General features: G+C 42.6%; 1 protein-coding gene across 2 annotated transcripts in view; it reads right to left on the reverse strand.

The window, feature by feature from the left end:
- Positions 1–27,110, reverse strand: part of ARMC8 (armadillo repeat containing 8) — a 119,618-nt gene that overhangs the window by 42,321 nt on the left and 50,187 nt on the right. For both annotated transcript variants that reach the window (XM_044303101.1, XM_044303100.1), the window contains one exon: positions 759–841. In XM_044303101.1, coding sequence (XP_044159036.1) covers positions 759–841 — 83 coding nt within the window. The remainder of the gene's footprint in view (positions 1–758; positions 842–27,110) is intronic.

Genomic DNA, 27,110 nt, shown 5'->3' on the forward strand with positions numbered 1-27,110 from the left:
TCAAGGTCCTGGAAGTGGCCTTGTCAGTCTCCAGATCTGAACCCAATAAAAAATCTTTGGAGGGATCTGAAACTCAATGTAGTCCATTAACAACCCCGAAACCTGAAAGATCTGGAGAAGATCTTTATGGAGGGTGTGGGCCAAAATCCCTGCTGTAGTGTGTCCAAACTTAGTTAAGAACTACAGGAAACGTCTGGCCTCTGTAATTGCAAATAAAAGGTCTCTGTACCAAATATTAAGTTCTGTTTTTCATGCAATAAAATGCAAATTAATTCTTTAAAAATCATACAATGTAATTTTCTGTATTTATTATTATTATTTTTTTAGATTCTGGTCTCTCACCGTTGAAGTGTACCTACAATAAAAATTACAGACCTCTCCATTCTTTGTGGGTGGGAAACTAGCAAAGCCGCCAGTGTATCAACTACTTATTTTCCCCACTGTAGGTATTCTGAAAGGTTATTGATGCAAACACATTAAAGTAGCTTGAGAAATTATCCAAAGAGGCTAAAATTCTACAAATAACGAGACAAATAGTTTTAGATTCATGTTTTATATTTTCTATAAAGCTTATTCTATGATTTACATATATTCTTATTACACTAAAAAAAAATGTTTGTAATGGCATTTGTTGATAATACTTAATCTATGGGAATGCAACAATAAAGTTTCCTAATCAATGAATATACTGTACTTTCAAACACAGTTCACAAGTTCTAAGGGGAAAGGTGGAGACACAATAGAGTACATACTCATACCTGACTGCAGCTAATCGCACCTTGACACTTGTCTCAGACAAGCCATTCACAATCCGGTCCATCATATGCTCAGCCTCAATGATCTGGAGAGAGATGTTAATGCAGCATAAATAGCATCATGGATGTCATGCGTGCCTGCAACAGATTCTTATCCACCTTATGATATTGCATGAAATTTCAAGATATTAATTCATATCAAAGGCGCACAAAAATTACCTTTACTGATCTCTACTACAGCTTTATGGCATTTTTTTTTTCACTTTTTTTGGCCAGTTTAACAAAATAAACACAATCTACTTATACTTGATAAACCAGTCAATACGCAAACACTAATGTAATTTCATAATTAAAAGGGATTTCCTTTCAATTACACAAGTCACTGCAGTAAGATCTGTGTGCGTGTTTTGCGTGTGTGTTTGTGTGTGGTAGGTTCTAGCTACTGGACTCCCACCAATCTGAAAACCATTGAAAAAAGGTCAGAAAGAGGGAAAAATAAAATAAAAAAAAAACCAAACAAACTAAAGTCGGTTTCACACAAATGTGTTCGGTCTGGGAAACGCTCCCTGTGATGCTTACATTTCTGGGACTGAACACTGCTCCAATGATTTATGATGCTGTGAGTTCTGGTGTACTCATGGCATTATGCGAACACAGTAGAGCAGTCCAAGGTCAGGCAGGAACTCACAGCATCATAAACCACTATGATGCTGTGAGTTCAGGTAAGAGAAGTGCTTGGTCCGGGAAATCAGGCCATTACACAGAGCGTGTCTCCTGGATTGAATATGCTTGTGTGAAATTAGCATTACATAGTGAATCAGAAGCACAATATGAGAACAACATAGATTGAAATATTGTTTTCAGATTTTGCAAAACATTTTTTTTTTTTTAGTAAAATATTTGTTTATTGGTTTAAAATTATAAACATTTACAAACAAGAAAATGGTAAATATGTACAGAGATAGTCAGGGCAATCAATCAGTCCATCAGCTTGCATATGATAAATAAAAGTCTTTGGTAGATAATAACTTGATACAGATCAATCAGTATATAGATGGAGGGGTATACATAATGAGAGGTGATTGCGTAACAATGCCAGTATTAACGATCACATTGGTTGAATGAGCAGCCCTGTCCTATGAAGGTGGAGAATGGAGGTCACACGCTATTTCTAGACCTGATCAGAGGAGCGCGTTATTGTTAAGAGTGTGTGTGTGTGCGCAGGGATATTTTTAAGCATAGCCAGGGGTGCTACAGACGCTCAAAGTGGTCATCGATCCATGCGGTGATCTCTTACAATCGGAATATCTTGTCTACTTTGCCAATCCATTGACGCCTTGTCGGTGGTTCTGTGCGCCACTATTTAGTTGAAATTTGTAATTTAGCTGCTGTAATGAGATGAGTCGGGAGGGATCTCCTGTGAGGCTTAGGTGAAGGAGAATCTAGCCATAAGAGAATCGTCTTCCCACATAAAGTGATCCGCTTATAGCAAATCTGGCGTATAACGTCTCCAACCTCCTTCCAGAAGGTTCGGATCCCAGCGCACCCCCACCAAATGAGAGAAATGGTCCCAGGGGCCTTTCCACATCTCCAGCATTTGTTAGTGGAGCTATATCCTCTGGAGTATAGAAAAGCAGGGTTCTTATACCAGCCGGTGAGTATTTCATAGGAATTCTCTTGTGTGCGAATGCAGCAAGAAAATCTGTGTGATCTAAGTAGTTATTGTTTAGCTTCCGCTGGTGAGAAAGCTCTGCCTAGTTCTTCCTCCCATTCTCGCATGAAAGGTAGGGGATCTGACGGTGCTGGGGTAACTAGGGCTTTATAGGTCCTGGATATTCATTTTTGAAGTGGCTTATCAGCTATAGCTTGCTCGAACCAGGTGAGGAGCCGAGGGTGGGAATAAGTCAGCAGAAATTTGTGACATATCGATCGGAACTGGGGGTAGTAATGCAATCTCTGTAACCAAGAGACTCCCAAGATCTCTTCTAAGGCTGGGAGAGAGGGAATCATACCATCAATGAGCAGCGGGGAGATGGGTAGCTCCATCTTACGCCAAAACTCTGCCAAGTATTCCATTTTCAAATCTGGGAGCAGATATGGTAAGTACATGGCCGGGGTAAGAGGCGAGGGGGAGGGAGCAAGCATTGGGGATCTGCGTTGCTTCTGCCAAACAGAAAGCATTCCTCTAGTGAGAGGGTTAGAGATATTTTGCAGGCAATGAAGATGTGTAGTAGCCTACAGCAAAATGATGAACAGAGGTATCTAGAAGGAATTTCTCCAGTTCTGTTGAGAGTAAGTGGGTTTTTGGTTGAACAAACTGACCATCTACACATCTGAATGGCTGTATAGTACCGGCACCTCCCAAACCCTTGAGGAAAGGGAGAGTGAGTTAAGGAAAGATTGGATACTCGATAATCAGGTTTGTCTATCTGAAGTTGTTTCTTCGGCTGTGAGGTTGTAAATGGTACTGTAAAACGTTCTGAACTGTATAGCATCTATGGTAGTGGACGATTTAGCAGATTTAACCAACGCTGCCAATGCCATGTACCCGCTTCCCTTTATCCCCGTGGACAAACTTTCTGTTTAGCATACATCAGGTTTTTAGCAGTACGGGCATTGAGTAAAGACTTCAATTGAGAGCGAAGATCCCTTAGATCATCTTGATGACCGAGGGCCATGGATTTTTTTCTCCATTTTCTCCAGGGCAGCAATCTCAGGACCCCAGAGCTATGAATTCTTAACGAATATATGCCTTGTGGGTTTCCCAGACCGTAGGAAAAGGAACCTCCCCAGTATCGTTAGTTTGGAAGAAGAATATCAGTTTGGAACAAAAGCTTGTGAGTATCTCCTCGCTGCCCAGCCGGGTCTCATTTAGTCTCCAAGAATACCCCCTCCTCCCCAAATCCAGCAAGTTACATCTCAGGGTCACCAATGCGTGGTCTGAAACAGTGATATTCCCTATATCAGCCCTAGAGATCGAGGGTACGAGGGTTTGAGAGATCAGCAAGTATTCAAGTCTCGGATGGCTACTGTGGACTCAGGAGTAGAATGTGTAGTCCCTGTCACTCGGGTGCATTATCCTCCATGCATCTATCAAATGCATTGTGGCCAATAGAGATTTCAGCTGTCTAAGGTGGTGAAAAAAGTAAAAATCGCTGAGCGCGTAGTGGAGGAGCCCTGAAGAGGATATAGCGTTAGGTAGAGGTCACCCCCCACAATCAGGGCGCCCTCACCGAACGCCTGAAATTTGCGTACTGTAGCAACCAGCCAACTAACCTGACAAGAATTGTGTGCATATAGATTTGCTACGGAAAGAAGAAGTGTGTTACCTACATAGCCCTTTAAGAATATAAACTGTCCATCACCATTTGTTTGGACAGAGCGGAGAGAAAAAGGAAGCCCTCTCTTTAGGGCAATACTGACCTGACCCCCCCCCCCCCCCGGGCCATGGGGACCACAACAACTGTGGTACCATCTATCAAAATAACGGTGGGAGAGCGCTGGGTGAGACTTAAAATGAGTCTCCTATAAAAGTGCAATCATGGGTTGATCTTTGCATAATAGCGACAATACCCAAGAGCATTTCTAAGGCACATTCAAACCCTTGACATTGAAGGAGCTTACTACCAAGTCAGCTATGACCAATTAAGAAGGAAAGGATGCGTGTTAGAAACTGCCATCGAGGACCGACCCTGACTAGACAAAATAGGAACAAAAACAAGAACAGAGTTAACAGTTGTGAAAGTGTACATAGCAGCACATATATCGGAAGCCTCCTGTCCCAAAACTGGGGACAGAAACAATACTTGTTGAGGGAGACCCACTGGCCATCTCCAGTGCCATGTCGCAGAGAGGAAGTGGTCATGGGGGTGCAAATTCCAGCACATACAAGCCTAGACAGACATAATATCTCAAATTGCTGATGAACAATTCAGCTACATTATGATATTAGAGAAAGGGGAAAGAAAAAAGATAAAAGAAAATAAAAAGAAAGAGATATAATGTTGAAGTGATAAGGAGATTAGAGTCCTCGTTAGGATATCTGTGTAACAGCAATCTAGGCATAATGGGCAAATCTGAGAAAAAGAGAAAAGCATAAGTCTCACCCGGGTTGCGGATAGTGCAGGAACCTTCTCAAGAAGGTCAGAAGGCCTCATTTTCTGAAGCTCGTCTCAGACGCCTGGAGAAGCAGGTCTTATTGGAGATCAGCTGCCACTTCTCAGCTTCAGGCAATGGGGGAATATCATCTTCCATAGGGATGTTAAGCCAAGAAGGTACCTCTATGGGTTGGAGGCCTAGTTTCACCCAGACCCCTTGAATGTCCTCCGGCGTTCGGATCTTGATCGACTTGCCATCCTTCAGTATCGTGATTCCAAAGGGAAACAACCATGTAGCAGAGGCCTCAGCGCGTGCCGTTTCGCCAACGTGGTGGCTGGGATGTCTTGGTACAGGGCCACGGCAGCTCCCTCATGCAGAAGGTCAGGTTTGGAGCCGGCAGATCGTAGGAGATCTGCGGTATAGTTGTAATTAAGGAGCCGGCAGATCATGTCTCAAGGCGCTGTGTATGCGCTCGATAATGCCTTGAGCACGTTCAGGTCCCAAAAGGGATCCAAAGATGACAGCCGCAGTATGGTGTAGGGCTGCAGCAAACGATTATTTTAGCAATCAAGTATTCTACCAATTATTTTTACAAAATAATAGAGTACTCTAATAAGAAAAAAATAGACCGTTTTCCTTTATAGAAACTCACCAGACCCCCTGCCATCAGTCCCCAACACCCTTCGTTCACCCCTGTGCGATTAGCCCAAGTGCATTAGTTCCCCCAGTGCCATAAGCTTCGTTCCCCCAATACCTTCAGCTCCACTCTCTCAGTGCCATCAGCCCCTCCATGCAATCCATTACCATGTCCCCCGCTCCCCCAATGCCTTTATGCCATATGATGTCCCCCACTGCAATCAGATCAGCTCCTCCATGCCATGTCCCCCACTCCCCCAATGCCATCAGATGAGCCCCTCCATGCCATGTCCCCCACTCCACTAGTATCAGCCCCTCCATGCCAACCATTGCCATGCCCCCCAATCCCCCCATGCCATTCACTGCCAATTACCATGTCCCCCACTCCCATTAGATCAGCCCCTCCATGCCATGTCCCCCACACCCCCAGTGCCATCAGCCCCTCCATGACATCCTTTGCCAATTGCCATGTCTCCCACCAGATCAGCCCCGTCATGCCATGTCCCCCACTCCCCCAGTGCCATCTGCCCCTCCATGCCATCCATTGCCATGTCCCCCTCCCTCAGTGCCTCCATGCCATCCATTGCTGTGTCCCCCTTCCCCAGTGCCTCCATGCAATCCACCATGTCCCCCACTGCCATCAGATCATGCCATGTCCCCCACTCCCCCAGTGCCATCAGATATCAGCCCCTCCATGCCATGTCCCCCACTCCCCCAGTGCCATCAGATGTCATCAGCCCCTCCATGCCATTGCCATCCATGTCCCGCAGCGCCATCAGCCCCTTCAAATCACAAGTGGCCCCTTCAAATCACCAACATCATCCCCCCCCTTCCCCTCCAGATTCGGGCCACTGCTAGTGCGAACTTTATACTTACCTTTCCTGGCAGTGCGCTGACCTGGAGTCCACAGGAGACAGACCACGTCTTCTTCCCAGCATGCACTTTCCCTTGATGCAGAGGTTTTGGCGCCGGCTGCAGTTTTCCTGGTTCACAATATAATTAAAAGCAGTGTTCAGCTGGTGTTGTTGCTCTAGGAACTTTTGGCAGACCACTCTATCAAAGGCGAGTATGAAAGACTGCACCGTCTCGATGTTGTCAACCCATTGCCCCATCTGACCAAGGTCAGACTTTATTTCATGAAGCTTCTCCATGACCAGGGAAATGGCTTGGAGAATGGTCTGCTTGATAAACGCCCTTGAGATCGGTTCTGAGTCTTCTGCGCCACCCGCAATATTGTCCTCCGTTTGTTCCAAGTATAGAGCGGAAAGCGGGGCCATCTTGGATGGTCCATCTGAAGGAGCTGCATGGGGCTCTCTCATAAATTTATCAATGTCTGGTTGACTTTGCAAGCTTTTGGGGGTGCCAGTGGCATCTCTGTAACGGTCTCTGCCAACTTTGCCTATTATGTCCGCGGGTGAGGACTCCAAACGCTTAGGCCAGCAAGATATAGGAGAGGAGCACTAACTCATGCAGCCATCTTCCAGTGCGCCAGACTCCGACCCCCCCCCCCCCCCCCCAAAACAGTTGTTTTTTAATCTTTTATGGAACATTAAACTAACTTGCAATATATTTTTTATTATATAGTATACCCTGTGTAGTCATGAGAATCATGAACATCCTAACACTATGCACAAATTATAAAGTTTTAACAAAAGCATAAGTAAATGTTACACAGTAACATTAGTTGAATTACCCATTTTATGTACTCCAGGGTAAAATCAAGATCTACAACATCTTGTGTTCAGTTATAATTATTTGCAGTCTCTGTCAAAGACAAAGGATACGCGCAGTGGCATAGCTATAGGAGTGAAGATGTAGCAGTGATAACCGATGCTTGCCAAATATGACAGCACTAATATAAAAGGGCAAAGTATAGGTAGGGAGGGGTCCAGGAGTTCTAGTTAAAGCAAACCCGTCATACTGAAAATTCAGTGCAATCTGCAGGCAGCATGTTATAGAGCAGAATGAGCTTAACGGACTGATAGATATTTTCCTCAAAAACTATATATTTGCACTCTCTATGCTTAGGAGTCCAGCAGGCGGTCCCTTAGTGATTGACAACTTTTCCTCTATAGCTGTGCATACAGACATAGGTCTCAGTACTAATAGAACCACCCACTGGACTCCTAAGCCCAGAATGAGCAGAGATTTAAAAGGAATAAATGAGAAGTTATACTAGGACTTTTCTAACAAACTCAACTGCTTATCAATCCATTCAGCACCTCCTGCGCTATAACATACTGCAGATCGAATTTCAGTTTCATCGTCACACTTTCGTGAAGCCTCTAAAATCAGGTTTCCACTGTTACTTGAAAATGTATGTTTTTGAACTCGTATATAATGTAATATTGGAAATTGAAAAAAAAAGAGGAAATTTGGATGATGTCGTTACCTCTTCCGTAATTGTTAAACAAAAATTGTTCTCTGGGACTTTTACACTGATGGTCTATCCTTGGGATAGGTCATCAGTATCAGATTTGAGGGGGTAAGACTCCTGGTGCTCCAATCAATTGTTCTGCAGTAGCCATTACAGTATAGACCATTATTTTATAAATCCCGAGAACCCCTTTAACTGCGTCCAGCTAATTTCTATAAAATGTGTGGAAATGTAAAAATACATAAAATCAACCTCTTTAAACAACATAAGTAACAATGTTGAGTCAAATAACAGATGTTTCCTAATCATTGTACGTAATTTTCTATCCAAAGAACTTAACGGGGACAGACTGATCTCGGTGTGGAATATGTTGAGTATATACTAGTCACGCCATCGGCCTGTGTCTGAAACGTCACTCGCTATTTGTCTGTCAGGTGTGAACAGGAGCCTCTTTCAGTGTATCTCACCTCAAGTTCAACACTGCAAGGGTTACACCCTTTCCCTCCTTGCTCAATGTGTTGCTGTCCAGCTGCTTACTAACTAGCTCATCAGCTCCCCTATAAGGGTCTGGCTACAATACGACATGTATCGTGCGACCTTTCGCAGAAAATCACACTATGGTGTTGTGAAGAGATGCGCTGCGACAGTCGTAGAAAAGATTTTTTTGTGACCGTCGTTGCTGCATGTCGCTTTGCGACACCATTAACTATCACTACACAAAAAGTCGCTCAACTTTTCTGTGACATGTCTCTGTGCAGCCAGACCTTAGATATCCTCTGATCTGTGCCTGACCAACACAGGTCCTGCTAGTCTCCCTTTACCTTGCTATCTAAGCTATAATCCATTTTATCTGTCGGTATACTGACAGTTGCCTTCCTGGACTATGACCTCAGTCTGCTCCTGACTTGAGTTAACCTGATCCCTCTCATATCCCTAATTCCTGTGGGCGAGGGCCTACCACTCCAGGGTGGCTGGCAAAATGGATCCACATCCACAGATCGTAACAATACTGTAGCTCTCCTTATTTCATTCACAAACTTTGGGCTAACGCTAAGGACAGTGGTGAACTTCTACTATGAAAAAGTTTAATGACTGATCTTTCCCGATCCCCTCATGCACAAATGGATCATTTCAGTGTGCTTGTGTCGGGAATGGGCAGCTGAAATCTGACGGGGGAGACAGAGGACTCCAGTACACATTAGATTGGCAGCCGGTTCTGCTGACATTTATCTAACGTGTATGACCAGCTTCATTACTGGAGATCACTACTTTAGGACAGAATTTAGACTGTACATATGCTTGATTAGACCTTTAAGTATTAAAGGGATTCTGTCATGAGATTTGAGGCCTATAACCTAAACATATGGCCAGGTCCCTACTAATACCCTGAATACGAAACAGACCTTATTAAATGTGCCTGTGGCTCTATTAGCATATAAAACAGGTTTTTATAACCTGTCATTCACCTACCTAATGTGCCCAAGGGGACGTCGCTTCATACAGGGTGCCCGGCTGCAGCCATCTCCGTCTGGTGCCCAGCGCCACCTTCCCACTAGAAATCTCCGCCCTCCCTTTCCATATAGCCGCCTTCCTCACCTCAGCGCCGCCTCCGAAATCGTCCGCTCTCCTCAGCCAGATCCCGCGCGTGGTTATAACATGTGCGTGCGTGTTTATACCAGGTTATACATAGTGTGCACGCGCGGGATCTGGCTGAGGAGAGCGGACAATTTCGGAGGCGGCGCTGAGGTGAGGGGGAAGGCGGCTCTATTGAAAGGGAGGGCGGAGATTTCTTGTGGGAAGGCGGCGTTGGGCACCTGACGGAGATGGCTGCAGCCGGGCACCCTGTATGAAGAGACGTCCCCTTGGGCACATTAGGTAGGTGAATGACAGGTTATAAAAACCTGTTTTATATGCTAATAGAGCCACAGGCACATTTAATAAGGTCAGTTTCGGATTTAGGGTATTAGTAGGGACCTGGTCATATGTTTAGGTTATAGGCCTCAAATCTCATGACAGAATCCCTTTAAGTTAAGAGGGAGCTCCCTAAATGTAAATCTTGTTTATTCATCTGGTATTAGTATGTGGTCTATGCATCTACATGCTTATCAGTTCACAGTCAATCTGCTGCTTGTGTGCTGTACCCATCATTTTTACCTTACAGTCAGAAAATGTCTGGGGAAAATACTGAGAAAACACAACACATCCAGCGAGTGATTCAGTGGGGACGACTCTTTATTTCATTTTCCTCAGACATACATTGAACAAATTTAATCAAACAACAAAATAGGTTTTGCAAGTTACAAAATGGGAAAATGCATGAAAAGAAAAAAATAATCACAATGTGCAAAATAAGCGTTAATACCTATGCATTTTTAGTCGACAACTGTGTTATTGCTGTTATTTGTTAGCAAATTGCATTATTAAGCAAAAGTAAGAACAAAGATGTTTCTATGACAACGTCATGTTAGAGGCACAGTACACCTTGTTCCCAGGCCAAAAAGAATATTTCATGAAGTTAATACTTGCTTAGACCTTTTGACATGGTCTCAAGTAGGGGTATCTGGTAGATATATGAACTCAGTCACTAGTATTTCAAACGCCACCCTCACAAAAAAATAAAAAATAAATAATAATAATAAAAAAAATCAACAGGTATTACTTTAGGCAGATATTCCACATTTTTCAAAGCAGCAAAAGAATCTGATAATTTTTGTCATAGCGTGTAATTAAAAATGTAGTATAGCCACTGAGTTATTCAATTAAATATGTCTCTATACTGCCACCTGCTGTTTGTGCTTTTCCTTATTTCTCTGTCCACTATGCTGAGGTGGACACACATGCTCAGTTCCAGATCTTCTTTTAGAACCCTTGACAGTAAGGATACGACCACATGGCACGGTTGTGAAGCGCCTAAGCTGCAGTCGAGAATGGCATGGCTGTATGAGCAAAAGCTAAACCTAATTAAACTAATTAGGATTGCACAGTTTAGGCTACTTTTACACTCACGTTTGGTGCCGATCAGTCATGGATCTGCACAGACTGATTCGTTCAGATCATACAACCGCATGCATCCGTTCAGAACGGATCCGTTTGTATTACCTTTAACATAGTCAAGACGGATCCGTCTTGAACACCATTGAAAGTCAATGGAGTATGGATCAGTTTTCTACTGTGCCAGATTGTGTCATAGAAAACGGATCCGTCCCCATTGACTTACATTGTGTGTCAGAACCGTTTGGCTCAGTTTCGTCAGACGGACACCAAAACACTGCAAGCAGTGTTTTGGTGTCCACCTCCAAAGCAGAATGGAGATGGAACGAAGGCAAACTGGTGCATTATGAGCGGTTCCTTTTCCATTCAGAATGCATTAGGGCAAAACTGATCTGTTTTGGACCGCTTGCAAGAGCCCTGAACGGATCTCACAAATGGAAAGCCAAAACGCTAGTGTGAAAGTAGCCTTAGTCGGTCTGCAGTGTTATTGGCTGTGCGGCACCCACAATATCCATTAACATGCAGACCAATTAAACAGTGGACTGCAGCTCGCCTGGCTGTGTGGTACTTGACCACATCGCATGGTTGTACCTTTAAAAGGGAAAACGGACAAGTCCCCTGAGCTGCAAGCTTGAAACAAATCTAGCAGAACAATAAATGGGGAGATCTCAAAATCTTAGGCTATTTTCACACAAGCATTTTTGCTGGATCCGGCAGGGTCCAGCAAAAACGCTTCAGTTACTCATAATACAACCGTCTGCCTCCGTTATGAACCGATCCGGTTGTATTATCTTTAACATTGCCAAGACAGATCCGTCATTAATGCCATTGAAAGTCAATAGGGGACGGGGGCAGAGAAAACAGATCTGTCCCTTTTGACTTGCATTGGGGGTCATGACAGCTCAGTCTTGATCAGTTTCCCAGGACGGAAAGCAAAATGCAACATTTAGCGGTTTGCTCACCAGTCTGGGAACGCAACTAAACGGAACAGAATGCATTTTGGAGCACTCTGCTCTCTTCAGTTTTGTCCCCATTGACAATGAATGGGGACAAAACTGAAGCGTTTTTTTCTGGTATTGAGCCCCTATGGCGGAACTCAATACCGGTAAACTTAAACACTAGTGTGAAAGTAGCCTAGGGTCTTATTCGCACAGTCAGTGTTTGGTCAGTGATTTCAATCAGTGATTTTGAGCCAAAACCAAGTGCGGGTCCAAAACACAGAACAGGTGCAGATCTTTCCCTCATACCTTATGTCTGTGGAGGCTCCATTCCTGGTTTTGGCTCACAATCACTGATGGAAATCACTGACCAAACACTGACTGTGTGAATGAAGCCTTACTCATGTGGACCCCACAGATAAGCGGAGTAGTCCACTCCAGCACCTGCATGTACGTTCAGGATCTGGATAGTAGAACATGCTTCCAGAAAACACCTGTGTACCCCCCTAACTAGTCTTGGCAATAGTTGTACTTTCAGCATTTGCTCAGAGTATCGCTATAGGTGTGGGCTTTATCTAGCATGTTTATGTCATTCTCTTTTTCCTTATCTTGATAAACGTATGAAAATATCTTTAAATCTCCCACGGGCCCAGCAGCTGTGCAGGAGTCCTTAAGTGAACCTTTTTTTTTTTTTTTTTTTTTATAGGATTTAATGACATTGACTGTAAATGTTTTACCAGGGGCACTTAGGATTTGTTATGACAAGAGTGAGGAACTGGAACAGATTTGTCCAATGTATTCCCAAATAAATTGGATCTTTTTTTCTGCAAAAACTTGCTGCACTTTTCTATGTCATTAATTATCTGAATATTCATCCTCTTTGGCGTGCGATTTGAAGTTGCTTTTTGTTTGAGTCCATCTGCTACATGTAAACAACATGTGCAATAGGATAAATGAAAAGGACACACTATATAAACCCTTATTAAACAGGGCTTTTTGAAACAAATAATTTTTATCTGTAACGTAAGTATATGTGCTATGTTTTCTTTGGATGGACACTGACGGCAAGATTATTTGCTTCATATTTTGTTTTGTAATGCATGGTACTCTCTAACTCCTATTGGAAGAGAGATGGGGGTTCACAGGAGCAGTTTTGTATGAATGTCATTTTATGGTTAAATCTTAATAAAAACTAGTTCATAAAAAGAGGGGGGGGGGGGGGTATCTGGGGGAAGATTTAATGTGCCACAGGAAAGATGTGACCACCCAGATGCAGTTCTTAGGAACGCAGGTTAACCGATAATTGACCCAAATCGGTCAACTGATTTACTAAACCTATAGATGGCGTAAACTAGACAGTGTAGACCTGGGACAAATTCCTCACAGCGCACAGGCTGGGCGATTCATTTGGTGAATTGCTAGACACTTTTATCCCAACTATTAGATGGCTTAGTTTAAGACACAATTTTACGCTACAGGTCTACTTTACTAGAAATTGTTATTTACAGCCCAAAAAACATGCTGAATTCAGAATGTACTGTGAACCAGGAGCCTCCATCAGGGGATTCCGTCACATTGGTAGGCAAGAGCAGCACAGCGCTATTCTTCCTGTCAAAGTGACAGACACGGTGGTGGAATCTGACGGACTGCCTAATAATGGGCATGGTCGGGTGCTGCTGGGTGGTTGTCATATGACTGATCTGGCACTGTGTTAATTCTCCTCTCTCAGAACAGAAAAACATGAGCCCCAGATACAGTCATTGGCTATGTATGCAGTCTTCGTGCTACAGAACAAATTGTTTCAGCACAAAACTAAACGTACGATCCAGAAGTCCCACCGGCGCTTCAGAGCTGATGTTGCTCATGTTTTAGAAAATTGAATAGTTAATGTGGCATACAGTCATTACTCAAGACGGCAGATTCTAATTCTTGTGCATAAAAAAAATATGGTTTCTTTTTAGGTGCACAACTTCCTCTGATACTTTTATAGTGATGCTAGCTCCATAGAGCAGCACAAGATTTAAACTGATTTAACAGGGAACAAAGTCATTTGGACACCTGTATATTACTGGTAGGTTATTAAAGACAGGACACCTCTGAAAGACAAGATTGTATTACTTTGTGTAGTCTTTGGTGGGTGGAGATCATCATAAACCAGCGTTTTACACAGGTCTATGATACCCTCTGCGCTGCAGGAGGCTGTGCCTCATTTATGACAAGGAGAAGGCGCATCCTCCAGCAGTCCGGGGGTCTAAACTGAAATCTAAACCAGCTCAGAGCAGGGGTAGATTAGAGTCTTCTTTTAAGTCAGAAAACTGCCTCCCTCCCTTGCTGCACCTCCTTCTCAGAAAGGTGGTGAGGGCAGCGGAGAAAATGACGTTTGCGACTTTTTTGCACCAGAAAACTGGTAAGGGGGAAATGATAAATTCAGATGTCTCTAGATTGCGGCACTAATATATATATATATATATATAAAAAGACACCAGCGACTCCCAAAAACGTAATGCTCCATGTGGAGAAATGGATAAATACATAAAGAAAAAAAACTCCAATTCTTCTACTCAAAAAATGATCACACCGTTCAAAGTCTCTCTCCCTATGTCCCAAGTAGTTACTGGAGATGATTTGGACAGGGATACAGATATGCCACCACACCAGGACTCTCTCCCAATTTCCCACTCCTTTTTTCAAATATCCCTGGATAAAGCACTGGCCAAAGCTCTAGACCAGGCATGGCCAACCTGCGGCTCTCCAGCTGTTGTAAAACTACAACGCCCACCATGTCCTGCTGTAGGCTAATAGGGGTAGGCTGTCTGGTCATGCTGGGAGTTGTAGTTTTGCAACAGCTGGAGAGCCTCAGGTTGGCCATCCCTGCTCTAGACCCTTTCTCAAGGGATTTACAAGATATAAAGCAAGAAATGTTCATTACTTTTGTTGACTGTTCTAGTTATTTGGCGGGTGTATTTTACCCAAATTTTGATACTGTTATCTTTGCACTAACTTGTTACCTTTTGTCATATTTTATACCCCCAACTTCCCTCTTATCCTTGCTCATAACTCCCTCTATATAGGTCCTGGATAATGGAAGAGGTCACGTGTACAGCCTATCTTTCCTCATGTGCCAATGACACAACTTAATAATAACTTACAACGTGCGAGGGCTGAACTCTCCGTCCAAAAGAGGTGATTTACTTTCTTAAAAAACACAAAGCTGATATCTGTCTGCTACACGAAACACACTTTAGAGATACACACATTCCCACGATGAATAGCCAGCGTTTTTCTACCTGGTTCCATTCTGGCTCCGACAGTAGGGCCTTGAAAGGGGTTAGCACTGGGATAAGTAAACATATGGCCTTTTCCATTTTGGATAAATGTATAGATCCGGGCAGCCGTTATCTATTTATTAAGGGGAAGATAGGTAACTTTATAGTGACTACAGGAAATGTATACACCCCCAATAAAGACAAAATTTCTTGGCTCATCTTTACCCTGAAGATACTGACACGTTTTTTCTGAAGGAACACTTATCATAGGTGGTGACTTTAATGTCTCTTTAAACCCATTAGTTTATACATCCAACGGCAAATCAGTGATTGGCTACAGAGCCTTAGCGAAACTCAAACGACAACTACTACACCTATTCGACTCCTGGCGCACACTGAATCGATCGGTCAAAGACTTTTCCCATTATTTCTTGCCACATAATTCCTACTAAAGAATCGACTATATATTCATACCTGTTACTCAGACCAAAAACTGCCACTCTTCAACTATTCTGACCCAAGTTCTATCAGACCACACTCTGGTCAAATTGTTATACACAATACCCTCCCTCTCCTCCTACCTCCCGTTGGAGATTAAATGACGTATTACTAAACCCCCCCCCCCAAAATGTCCCAAAAAAAATCAAGAGACACTTAGAAGAGTTTTTCAAGATCAATGACAAAAATGAGGGCTCTCTGCAGACACTTTGGGGAGCTCACAAATCACACATTAGGGGCGAGTTCATATCTCTTTCTACTTATACCAATAAAGAAAAGGCAAAGAAAGTATCTGAACTGCAGCAAAAGATTTCGAAAGTGGAGTGTCTGCCTAAGAGATGTCTACTAGCAACACACTTAGCCGACTGGACCTCTCTCCGTGTTGAACTGAAAAATGCTCTTAAATTGCGCTGAGCAAAAGCTTACCTCCACGCAAAATACAAACATTATCCTCATGGTGACAAACCAACTAGATTTATTCTAGCCCAGATTAAGAGCAGGAAAGTTAAATCATACATCACTAACCTTAAAGATTCCTCCGGCAATACTCTGTACAAAACAGAAGAAATAGCACGAGAATTTAGCAATTTCTACACCCAACTATATAACTTGGTCACCACAAGTCTCAGGTGACTTACAACACACCAAAAAAGAACTGACAACCCACTTCTTATCCTCTTTAACCTTACCACAAATAACAGCAGACCAGTCTCAAAGTCTCTGCTCTCCTATCACCCACCAGGAAATCAGAGACACCATTGCGAATACTCCTAAAAAAAAATGCCCCTGGCCCGGATGGCCTATCCTCCTATTATTCCACATATCAGGACTCCCTACTCTCATACCTTAGCAAATTGTTCAACGAAGCATTGAATGGAATCCCCTTCCACACACAAACACTAATGGTGCAAATCTCTAATACACAAAGGGACAGATTTATCATGACTCTGACGGCTCACTCCACTTTCACATATGGCTAGTCAGTTTTAGCCAAGTCAGATTTTATGATCGGCCCTTTAAGACTGTAATAAATGTGGTTTGACGATAGCAGTTTATTCGTCAGTAAGCGGCTTTAAAAAAGTCGCACTTCTTTACAAAAAAGTTGCATGTTCTTTTAAAAAGTCGCATATGATAAGCATGGTCCACACTGGAGTGATTTTGCGCATTTTTTTGCCGACTTTTTAAATTGTCACAATAGTAAACCTGTCTAGAGATTAATTTACATAAGAAAACACACGCACTTTCAGAAAACTGGCGAGCATAGTGCAGAGCCAATAAAAGTCGCCAATTTTTGCGCAGTTTAAGCGATTGCGCAAAAATCTGCGACTTTTTCACTCTATTATTCTGACTTGATGATAAATCAGGCCCATTGACCGGAAAGACCCAGCCCTATGCAATAACTACCCGCCTAGCTCCCTTCTTAACGCGGACCTTAAACTCTTTGCAAAAATAATAGCAAACGGGCTGCAGAATATTCTCCCCTCTCTCATTGCCCCCGATCAAGTTGTATTTGTGCTCAATAGAAAAGGAAAGGACAATATACACAGGGTTCTGCAATTGATTCAATATGCCAAACTCTTAGCCAAACCTTTGATACTGCTCAGCACAGACGCAGAAAAGGCATTCGACCATGTTGACTGGTATTATTTCCAGTCCTCACTGTCTGCCTTTGGCATTCTGCTTATCGGGGCATTCATTTTCAATGTACAAGGGTCCCACAGCTAGAGTGATGGTGAACGACTCTATAACCTGTGCTCTGTATCTCCAACAGCACCAGACAAGGCTGCCCATTGTCTCCTCTGCTTTTTGTACTGATGATGGAGAGCTTGCTACAAACAAAATCAGACAGGATACCCGTATACACGGCATTGGCTGTGGAGGTAGAGAACACAAGGCCACAGCATACGCAGATGACCTGTTGTTGCTACTGTCTAACCCATCAGAATCACTCCCTATTATAGAACACTTATTCCAAGATTTTGGCAAGATATCGAACTTTAAGATTAATATGAGAAAATCCCAAGTTCTGAATATTTCTCTTCCTAGCTATCAATCTTCCTTGCTTTCTGGCATATCCCACTTTGGTCACAACCCAACATTAAATTCTTAGGTATAAAGATAACTCCTGACCCTACCCAGTTATACAAAAATAACTTGGCATCTTTACTGCGTGAGATTTCTAAAACACTATCATCCTGGCCAACCCTGTAAAGGTCATGTTTTGGTTGCAAAAACATAGCAAAGTGTCTCATAAGGCCAAAAATCACGTACTTACTACAGGCACTACCTATACATATCCCAAACTCCTTCTACATAAATGGTCAACAGGATTCTCTCCAAATATGTCTGAAATTCCAAGAAACCGTGAATTAAATAAATATTCAACGCTTCAACTCCCTTGACAATTCGGAGGCATTGACCTACCTGCCCCAAGCAGTTCACCTTAATAGAATAGTTGATTGGATCAGGAGACCCCCTCAAAAACTGTGGGTATCTATAGAAGAAGACAGACGTTCTACAATTCCAACTGAGGCAGATAGTCTTTTCAGGGCTAAAGAGCCCACCTGTCCCCAGATCCTGTAATCTATTTACTTCAGAAACCGGGAGAAACTGGAATTCGGGAGAGATTCTCTCAAAATGCTCCCCCTTCCCATCTCAACTATTGCAAGTTAGAGATAACACCTATAATAGCACTTTACAGAAGGAGATTAAACTAGACAACACCAATGTTGACTCTTTACTATCTCAAGGCACATTTCCTTCTTATAAGGCATTGGCTAGGCACCTACAATGCCCTTCTTTGTCACTGTTACTATATAATATACTTAAGCTATCTTTTAAACAGCTGTTACATACAGAAAACCTAAATAGGTCGATGACAAAGTTTGAATCTCTTCTCGGTCAGCAGAAATCGCCCAAGAAGGTGATATCAACCCTCAGTAAATTGCTACTATCCCCACCTGTGGATACGGCACATACCTTCATTAAGGCATGGGAATCCGACCTAGCTCAGAAATTCCCACCTGAAGAACTATAGAGGCTCTTTCTTGCACCTAAACAGTCCTCTAAATGTGTGAGAATGCAGGAAAGTGGTTATAAGATACTAACTAGAAGGCACCTCACGCCAGTGTTATTAAATACAGTCCCAATTACGATCCCTGTTGCTGGAGGTGTGGTCTACATAAAGGAACGTACTTTCACTTGCTCTGGACTTGCCCGCTTATAAAGCCATATTGGTCCTCTCTATTGACACAAGTCAACCGACTCACCGGACTAAACCTCCCTCTCCTTCCAGAAATCTGCATATTGCACCTATTTCCAGACAGAATTCCCCAAACCACACTCGTCTTAATAAAAACAGCTTCTTGCCGCTGCTAGAATTTTAATCCCCACGCTATGGAAATCACGTTCACCTCAATGGACGGGAAAGATAGACTCCTTATACCGCTTAGAGGAACTAGCTAGCTGGGAAATTAGATCCCACTCTCTATTTAAGTCCATCTGGAACCCTTGGGCTCGACATAGACACTTTTCCACTTAATACGAATCCCCCCAGTAACTACAATCCTCACACTCTCGCATGCCTTAACTTCTATAACATAACATTTCTATCCTAACTTCACCTGGTACTGCTTCTTACATGTGTTGACATCTCTGATGTCAACCTATCGACTATATATGGACCTCTTCTCTGCAAATGTCTCTTATATTGGACCCCCTTTTTTTTCCTTTTAGCAGGGCCACATGTGCTATATTTGACTATATTTCTTGTTTATTTGATTAGGCATGTGCGCTATATCTCTATATGAACTGATCTAATAATACTCGAAATCCATATCTTTATGCTAATTTAAGATCATCTGCTCTCATCATTATATAACTTTGTGCCTATATTGTTTTTTGTGCCGTGCCCAGATGTAAAGCCGATATACTGTATTGTATTATATATAAAACTAATAAAGAGAGTTTTGAAAAGAAAAGGCTGGATGCCTCTGTATAGAATAGCACTGCAGAATGTTATATGGATGTACAGTAATCTTTAAAAAAAAAAAAAAAAAATCAATGCCCTACTACCCTTGCAGCCTGGCATACATAAAAAAAGGCATTTAGAAACGTCACCACCGAGCCATGGTTTTAGGCCGCAAACAGTGGGTTCGCAATATGCGGGCGCTGGCTGTGTGCTCCCTGCATCACGGATGCGGACCCATTCACTTGATGCATGGGTCCTCAATCTGTAACTGTGGTGCGGAACGGAGGCGCAGAACCCCACGGAAGCACTTCAGAGTGCTTCCGTGGTGTTTCTGGCCATGCCTCCGCACCGCAAAAAAATAGAACATGCTCTATTTTTTTGCGGTGCAGATGGATCAAAGACCCACGTCCCGGCCGTGTACATGAGGCCTTAGTCTGTAGAAATCCCTATTGAGACAGCTGATGGCGGTTGGTAGAGCACTTTATGTTAATTGAAAGTATAAGTGGCAACATTAACTCTGCATAAAAGTATAACTGATTTGCAAATGACAAAAGTGAATTAATCATGCACATTTGGTGTGTTACAAACCCCCATACAACCATTTCCATTACAGGATCATAAAGAGCTTTATTGGCACATGAAAAATATCAAAAGAAAAATCTAACACTGCACAAACAGCAGAGATTTGGCCAGACCAGAAGCAACACATTTCTGCACAGTTTACAGTGAAATGATTCTTTTGTCATGACATATCACAGTAAGGGCTGTTTCACACGAGCGGATGCCGTGCATGACATCCGCTGCGTGAATGACAGCCAAGCCCCGCTCCGGACAGCAGGAGCACGGAGCATTAAGGCTGGGTTCACACCTGAGCGTTTTACAGCGCGTTCCTACGCGCTGTAAAACGCCCGACACCCCAAGAAGTACATGAGCTTCTTTGGGGCGTCTTGTCGCGCGTTCCCGTACATAGACTTCAGCGGGAACGCGCGACAATGGGCGTTTGCTTGTCTCTGTATGCGCGATTGCAAACGCCTGTACAATCGCGCATACAGAGCGCTCCATCGCGAACGCTCAGGTGTGAACCCAGCGTAACATGACTGATAATGCTCCGTGCCTCTCTGTGATCTCACAGTGAGATAAAGTTGTCACTGTGATTTCGTAGTAAAGAGATCACAGAGAGGCACGGAGCATTATCAATCATGTTACTGCTCCGTGCTTCTGCTGTCCGCAGCGGGTCTTGGCTGTCATTCACGCAGCGGATGTCACGCACGGCATCCGCTCGTGTGAAACAGCTCTAACAGCATTATTAGAAAGTACCTCTCTTCTTGCAGCACTGGTCGGACAGTATGCCGGTGCTGGAAAGAACTCATGATATGGCCCTATCACATCACCTAGTACAGAAAATGGAAGCCATACTCCATGTGTCAGCAATCCAGATCACCAGTTAACAAAAAGTTTCTAAAACTTTAATAACGCTACGGTCGCAACTGTCCAAGGCTGCTGGAATTAAAGAACTAAAAAAACATATCTATGCGATAATAAAAAGATAACTATGGGCGCTCTGCATACAAGAGATAGGCTGCTCTCTAACTTGAAGCATTTGTACAGGAGGCAGGAATTATATGTCATCCGCTTCACAAAACTCAATATTAGATTGATCACGCTGAAATCTACACAAGCCAATGGTCTGATTTTTCCAGGCTCTCCACTGTCCCTAATAGAGGCTCAGTGTAAGCTGCTGACCTAACAGCACATATTTCTAAATATACCAACCCATTTAACCTTTTCATCAAATTACAAAAAAAACTAACAAAAAAAAAAACACACAGCAGAATAACAGCCTGCATTTCTTTTGGCCACCTGTGGTCTCTGCTGCATTCTGTGTGGAGGTTTTTTTCAGGCTTTTTTTTTGTTGCAAATAGGTCTTTAAAGAAGACACCTGAAAAATGCCAGAGCTACAGCACGCTTGGTTTTTAAGAGACAAAAAACACCCTTTAATTAAATAGGTATTCCAGTTGCATGAAATGGATGACCTATCTTCAGGATAGGTCATCAGTTTCGGACTCATTGATGTCTGAATCTCAGCACTCCAGCCAATCAACTGTGGGATTGCTGCAGTGCCAGTGCGAGAGCTGCATTATTTTCCTGCACGCCCTCTACATTATATAAAAAATAAAAATAAAAAAAAAGATACAAAACATCCTGCACGATACGATAGTAAATATGCCGATGTGCATGGCTACATTTATAAAGTCACTGAAAATAATGCACTATAGAATCTATTGCTATAGTGCATTCTTTTCTGTGACTTTATAAATGTAGCCATGCACATCGGCATATTTACTATCATATCGTGCAGGATGTTTTGTATCTTTTTACCGTGATTTTTTTTATGTCTCTTGAAGGACTGGCACCTTCAGGTGTGAATGCGCTTCTATCCTGGGAGTAGCATTCATGTGCACTTTTGCCCCACCTAACTAATAGGCGACCTTGATTATGGTGGTACCTATAGGTGTGCGCTCCTCCTCCCACCGGCTGCTGCTGCACATGGAGGCAACTAGGAGCAACACACTATATGTGCGGGGTCTGCGCTCCTGAACATAAATGCACAACTGCATAGGTAGGTATAGAGTAGGACCTGCCTGAACCTGAGACCACCTTGGCGCGGGTAGGTGGGCACAGATGTGTTTTGATCAAAATATATTGGCTAAGAGTCTCAGATCTTATCATTGGAGAGAGTGAGGGCTTAGTCCATATGTTGCGTTTGCATCTATTGCTATAGTGCATTATTTTCTGTCCCTCTACATTTTAGCAGCAGCGGTGCAATGTAATTACAGCTGTTCGTCCCATTCAAGTAAATAAGAGAGGAAGTTATAATTATCCTTCACCGCCACTACATTGTAGACAGCATGAGGGTTAATAATGAAAGAAAGCAGCGCTCGTACAAATCGGCGCAGCCCCTTCAAATAGCTGAAGGTCAGGGGTGCCGAGAGTCAGACCTCCACCGATCTGATACGGAGGAACGGTCATCAGTATCATGAAAACGGAATACCACTTTATGAAAAATGGCAGTACCAAAAAAGCGCATGTGTGTCCTGCATTTCATATTTCCCATAGACTAACATCTGGAGTTGGTGATTTCACTGCAAAAAATTAATAAATGTCTAATACCGCTGCATGTGAGAACAGGGAGGCTTTTTCTGTGATGGTATTTTTCTTCTGATTTTATTTGTGTGATTATTTGTGTGCTATATTTCTTTATCCATGTACATTGTAATATGTCTCAGTGCTCATATTTACCCTGTTCATAGGCTTTTTAGTGATGGGGAAGTGATTATTTCAGTTTCCTTTTAAAGTAGTTGCCAACAGTCCCGGAAAATGCCATAAAGGGGGCAGGATCTGCAAAGGCAGATTAACCCCCAAAATTGGTGATTTGTGGCTACTTTGGCCATCCCCACAGTGGAGCCTAAATGTCCTGGTTAAATTATGCTGGCAACTAGTACAGATTATGCTTCGATCGTCAAGGGGCCGGCTAACCAAGATATCCTTTTTTCAAATACAGTTCAACTTTTCAAAAGCCTGCAGATGAGATGTTATCACCAGAGGAAAGGCATTCTGGCCACTCATTTTCACTGCAGCAGCCCCTGCAGGGGAGATGCAGTATTGAATCACATCAATTCAGGTAATCAATTCCGTTTCTTGCTCATAGAATGGAATGGGGGGGGGGGGGGGGTCAACCTTGATCCTTATGGCCTAACAGAGCATTTGGATAGTGGTTGTCTTTAGGAGAAAACAACTGTAACAGGACAGGACATCAGTTTAGCAGCTCATCGCTCTGATGTATTGCTATTAGAAAAATATTAAAGAACCACATGTAGAGCAACTCCAGTAATACAACATGACCAGGTAACTGCAGGAACAATTACTCTCTGTTCACAGCTGCATTTGACATGAAAGATAATGCTGCATGCAGGGCTGTTTTTTCCCCCCCTAAAAAAAGCTAGGGAATCTATGTGGAGGCAAAGATTAAAGAAAGCTTAACCCCTAGTGACCAGCCTGGTTTGGGTCTTAAAGACCAGGAGATTTTTAATTTTTTTTTCCCACTGTCACCTTCCAAAAGCTATAACATTTTTATTTTTCCATCTACATAGCCGTAAGAGGGCTATTTTTTTTTGCAGGACAAGTTGTAGTTTTTAATGGCTCCATTTTGGGGTACACATAACTTACTGATTAACTTTTATTAACCGTTTCTGCCACAGAGTTTTTAAATTATACATTTAGCAGAGTTCATTTTTAGCATAAATAAGACAATTATTTTACTCTCTGGGGCAGTACAATTACAGCGATACCAAATACACACTTTTTTACGTTTTACTACTTTTGCACAATAAAAACGTAAAAAAAAAAAAGTTTTTGCATCGCCGCATCATGGGTCATAACATTTAAATTTTTCTGTCTACAGAGCTGTGTGAGGGCTTGATATTTGCAGGAGGACTTGTAGTTTTCATTGGTATCATTTTGGGGTAAATAATTTTTTAGAGTTCACCATAAGGGATACATTACATGGTAACTGCATAGTGCAGGTCGTTGCCAAAATATACCAAATATGTGGAGATTTTATTTTTGCTATTTTTTTTTCCATTGAAAAGCATTTTTTCAAAGGAAAAAAAAAAAGGAGTATTTTTTAACTTGAATCTTCTTATGTAATTAATTTATTTATTTTTACTTTTTTTTAAACCATTTAATACCCCCTGTTAGACTATAACAGGCGGTCGTTTAATCGCTTCTAAAATACTTTGCACTACTCCTGTAGAGCAAAGCATTTTAATATCAGTGCCATACTGACATTTACCAGTGGTATATACTAGAGGCAAACCTGGGTCCTTCACCAGGCCCCAGCCTGCTCGCACCGACATCAGCAGCAATAGGAGAGAAATAAAGTCTGCTACCTCTGTAACCGCTTACATGCCGTGGGCACTATTGCTGTGCCCCTGCTCGCCTCTGCATGGGAGCCCTGTGCAGCACTTAGACTGGACCGCCACCTTTTTGAAGCGGCACAGTCTAAGGCCTCATAGTGATCGTCGTAAAAAGACATATTGGTGGTCATTAAGGAGTTAAAGGGGTTGTGCCACTAATATAAATATATCCCACCTAAAATTTATCACTGTTATATCACTTCTCCCAAATACAATCATTTATCAAAGCTGCCTTAATCTAAAGTTATTAGCCTACCAGTGCACCATGTGGCCAATCAGGTTTGATATTCAGTTGCTGTAGGTTACGTCCTGGATTGGAGCCTTGTAATGCAGAATGTAGGAAACCTCACTGGTAAGAGCAAGGAGCGTGGTTAGGGTCACATGATCTGCTGATGTCAGGACACAGCTCACCGCCCTAAGGCATGATGGGGCAGCAACACATGACAAACCACGAAGTAGGATTCAAGCATGGGAGATAAGAGAAAATGAGAATTTGACATAAAAAAACCTAAGGAATGGGAGCTAGAGTAATTGATAAAAATATACTTTAGATTGAAAAGTAGTTTATGGCACAACCTCTTTAAATGTTTTCTTCTCTTGATACAGAAAACTCCAGATGTTAAATTCCCCTTCAGTATCACCAATCTAATCAATTATACACAGTGTTACAGGAAATTACTTGCAGAAAGCCTACCAAACTGTATTGGCTGCAAAGGGAGGGAAGGGGATGAGGACACCTACAAATTAATACCTATGGCTTCAGGAAGGGCTGTCATAAAAGCTCCTGTAGATGTAATGTGCAGTGGTCCCAATACTTTTGCCACAGGAATATTACTGCATCACAACATCCCTTCATAATTACAAAAAGCGCAATCTGGGTAATACACTTTGGAGTATTAAATGGGCCATCTCATCAAGGTTCAGAACAAAGCTGCAGAAAAATCCACCTGTTATACATGGATTTTGGCACAGTTTTGAAATTCCGCAGCAGGCTTTTAAATCTGGAGCGTAGGAATCCATTACGTGTGAATGGAATTTTGGAAATCCTAATCACATGCATTGTACTGTACTTTTAGTAATAGCAATCAAGAAAGTCTGGCTCAGTGCAACAGTTCGCTGTACAATATCTCTGGAAGGATATGGATATCATAATCATTCAGGCCAGTTGCACACGAACATGTGCGCCCCGTGGTCGTGCTGCGGCCTGCAAAATGCAGGCCACAATGCACGAACACCGTCCGTGGGGCAGCCGCAGCGGATCACGGACCTATTCACTTTAATGGGTCCGCGATCCGGCCGTTCCACAAAAAGATAGGACATGTTCTATCTTTTTGCGGAACGGAAGTACAGGCCGAAACTCCACGGAAGCACTCTGTAGTGCTCCCGTTTCGCATATCTGGATTTGCTGACCCATTCAAGTGAATGGGTTCACATCCATGATGTGGAATACCCACGGAACTGCGCCGGTGTATTGCGGATCTGCAAATACACGTTCATGTGCAAGAAGCCTCATCCTGAGGAAAATGATTTGTAGTTTTAAAGGGAACCTGTCACCACAAAATGCAGTGCAATTTGCGGGCAGCATGTTATAGAGCAGGAGGAGCAGAGCAGAGCGATATATTGTTTTATGGAAAAAGAATCAGTGTAAGTTGTAATTTATACATTACATTGGAGTCATGTGGGCACCGCATCTATGTATAAAAAGTGTAGAAGTTTAAATGAATAAATTACGTTTTTTACTGAATCTTTTCCTATAAAACTATATAACAATCTGCTCAGCTCCTCCTGCTCTATAACATGCTGCCTGTAGCTTAGACACCATGTTCAACTTCACAGGTTTAAAAAGAACACAGCAAAAGGAGCCCCCCCATGTTAAATGTTAAATACGTGAATGGCGGTCTGCACTTCACCATAATAGGAGTGAAGCCATGAAGCCTCATTATTAAACTCCTCTACAAAGAAAAAACATTCCCACTAATAATATTAACCTAGAACAGACATTATAATCGTTTATATGTTAACAGTAGGAAGACAGTCAGTATGGAGCGCCTAGCCCTATCTGATCTACATTTAAAGCCAATAGGCCAGAATCACTCAGCATGTGATGCACCAGTTCAGGTTTCAGGTATATTGCCAATTACAGATTTGCTATTTCTGCAGACGTTTACTGTGCAAAATATGACATGGAAGCAACATTAGGCTCAATTCACACACAGTGGTTTGCGGCGATTTTTTCCAAAGTTTTCGTTTGATTGCCAGAAGTTACATTAAAAGGGTTGTGCCCAGATTTAAATGTATCCCCTACCACTGGGGCTGCCACCAATCACAAGAACAGGGGTCCAGAGTTGCTCACCCCTCCCGTACAAATGGAGCTAAAGTCAAGCATGCGCGCTGCCACTCCACTCATCTCTATGGGACTGAGAAAGCTGGACCGTACTCGCTCGTGTTTGGCTATCCTATATTCTTGTGATAGAAGAGGTGTATAAATCTTCGCACAACACCTTTAAAGTCTACAGTAAATTATTGAAATGTCTACTTGTGTATTTTGTGGTGTGATTTTTTTTTTTTTCTCATAGGCTTCTCTATGAAATATCAAAATTGCATG

Source organism: Bufo gargarizans, chromosome 8 (genome assembly GCF_014858855.1).
Source record: "Bufo gargarizans isolate SCDJY-AF-19 chromosome 8, ASM1485885v1, whole genome shotgun sequence".
In the NCBI taxonomy this organism is placed as follows: domain Eukaryota; kingdom Metazoa; phylum Chordata; class Amphibia; order Anura; family Bufonidae; genus Bufo; species Bufo gargarizans.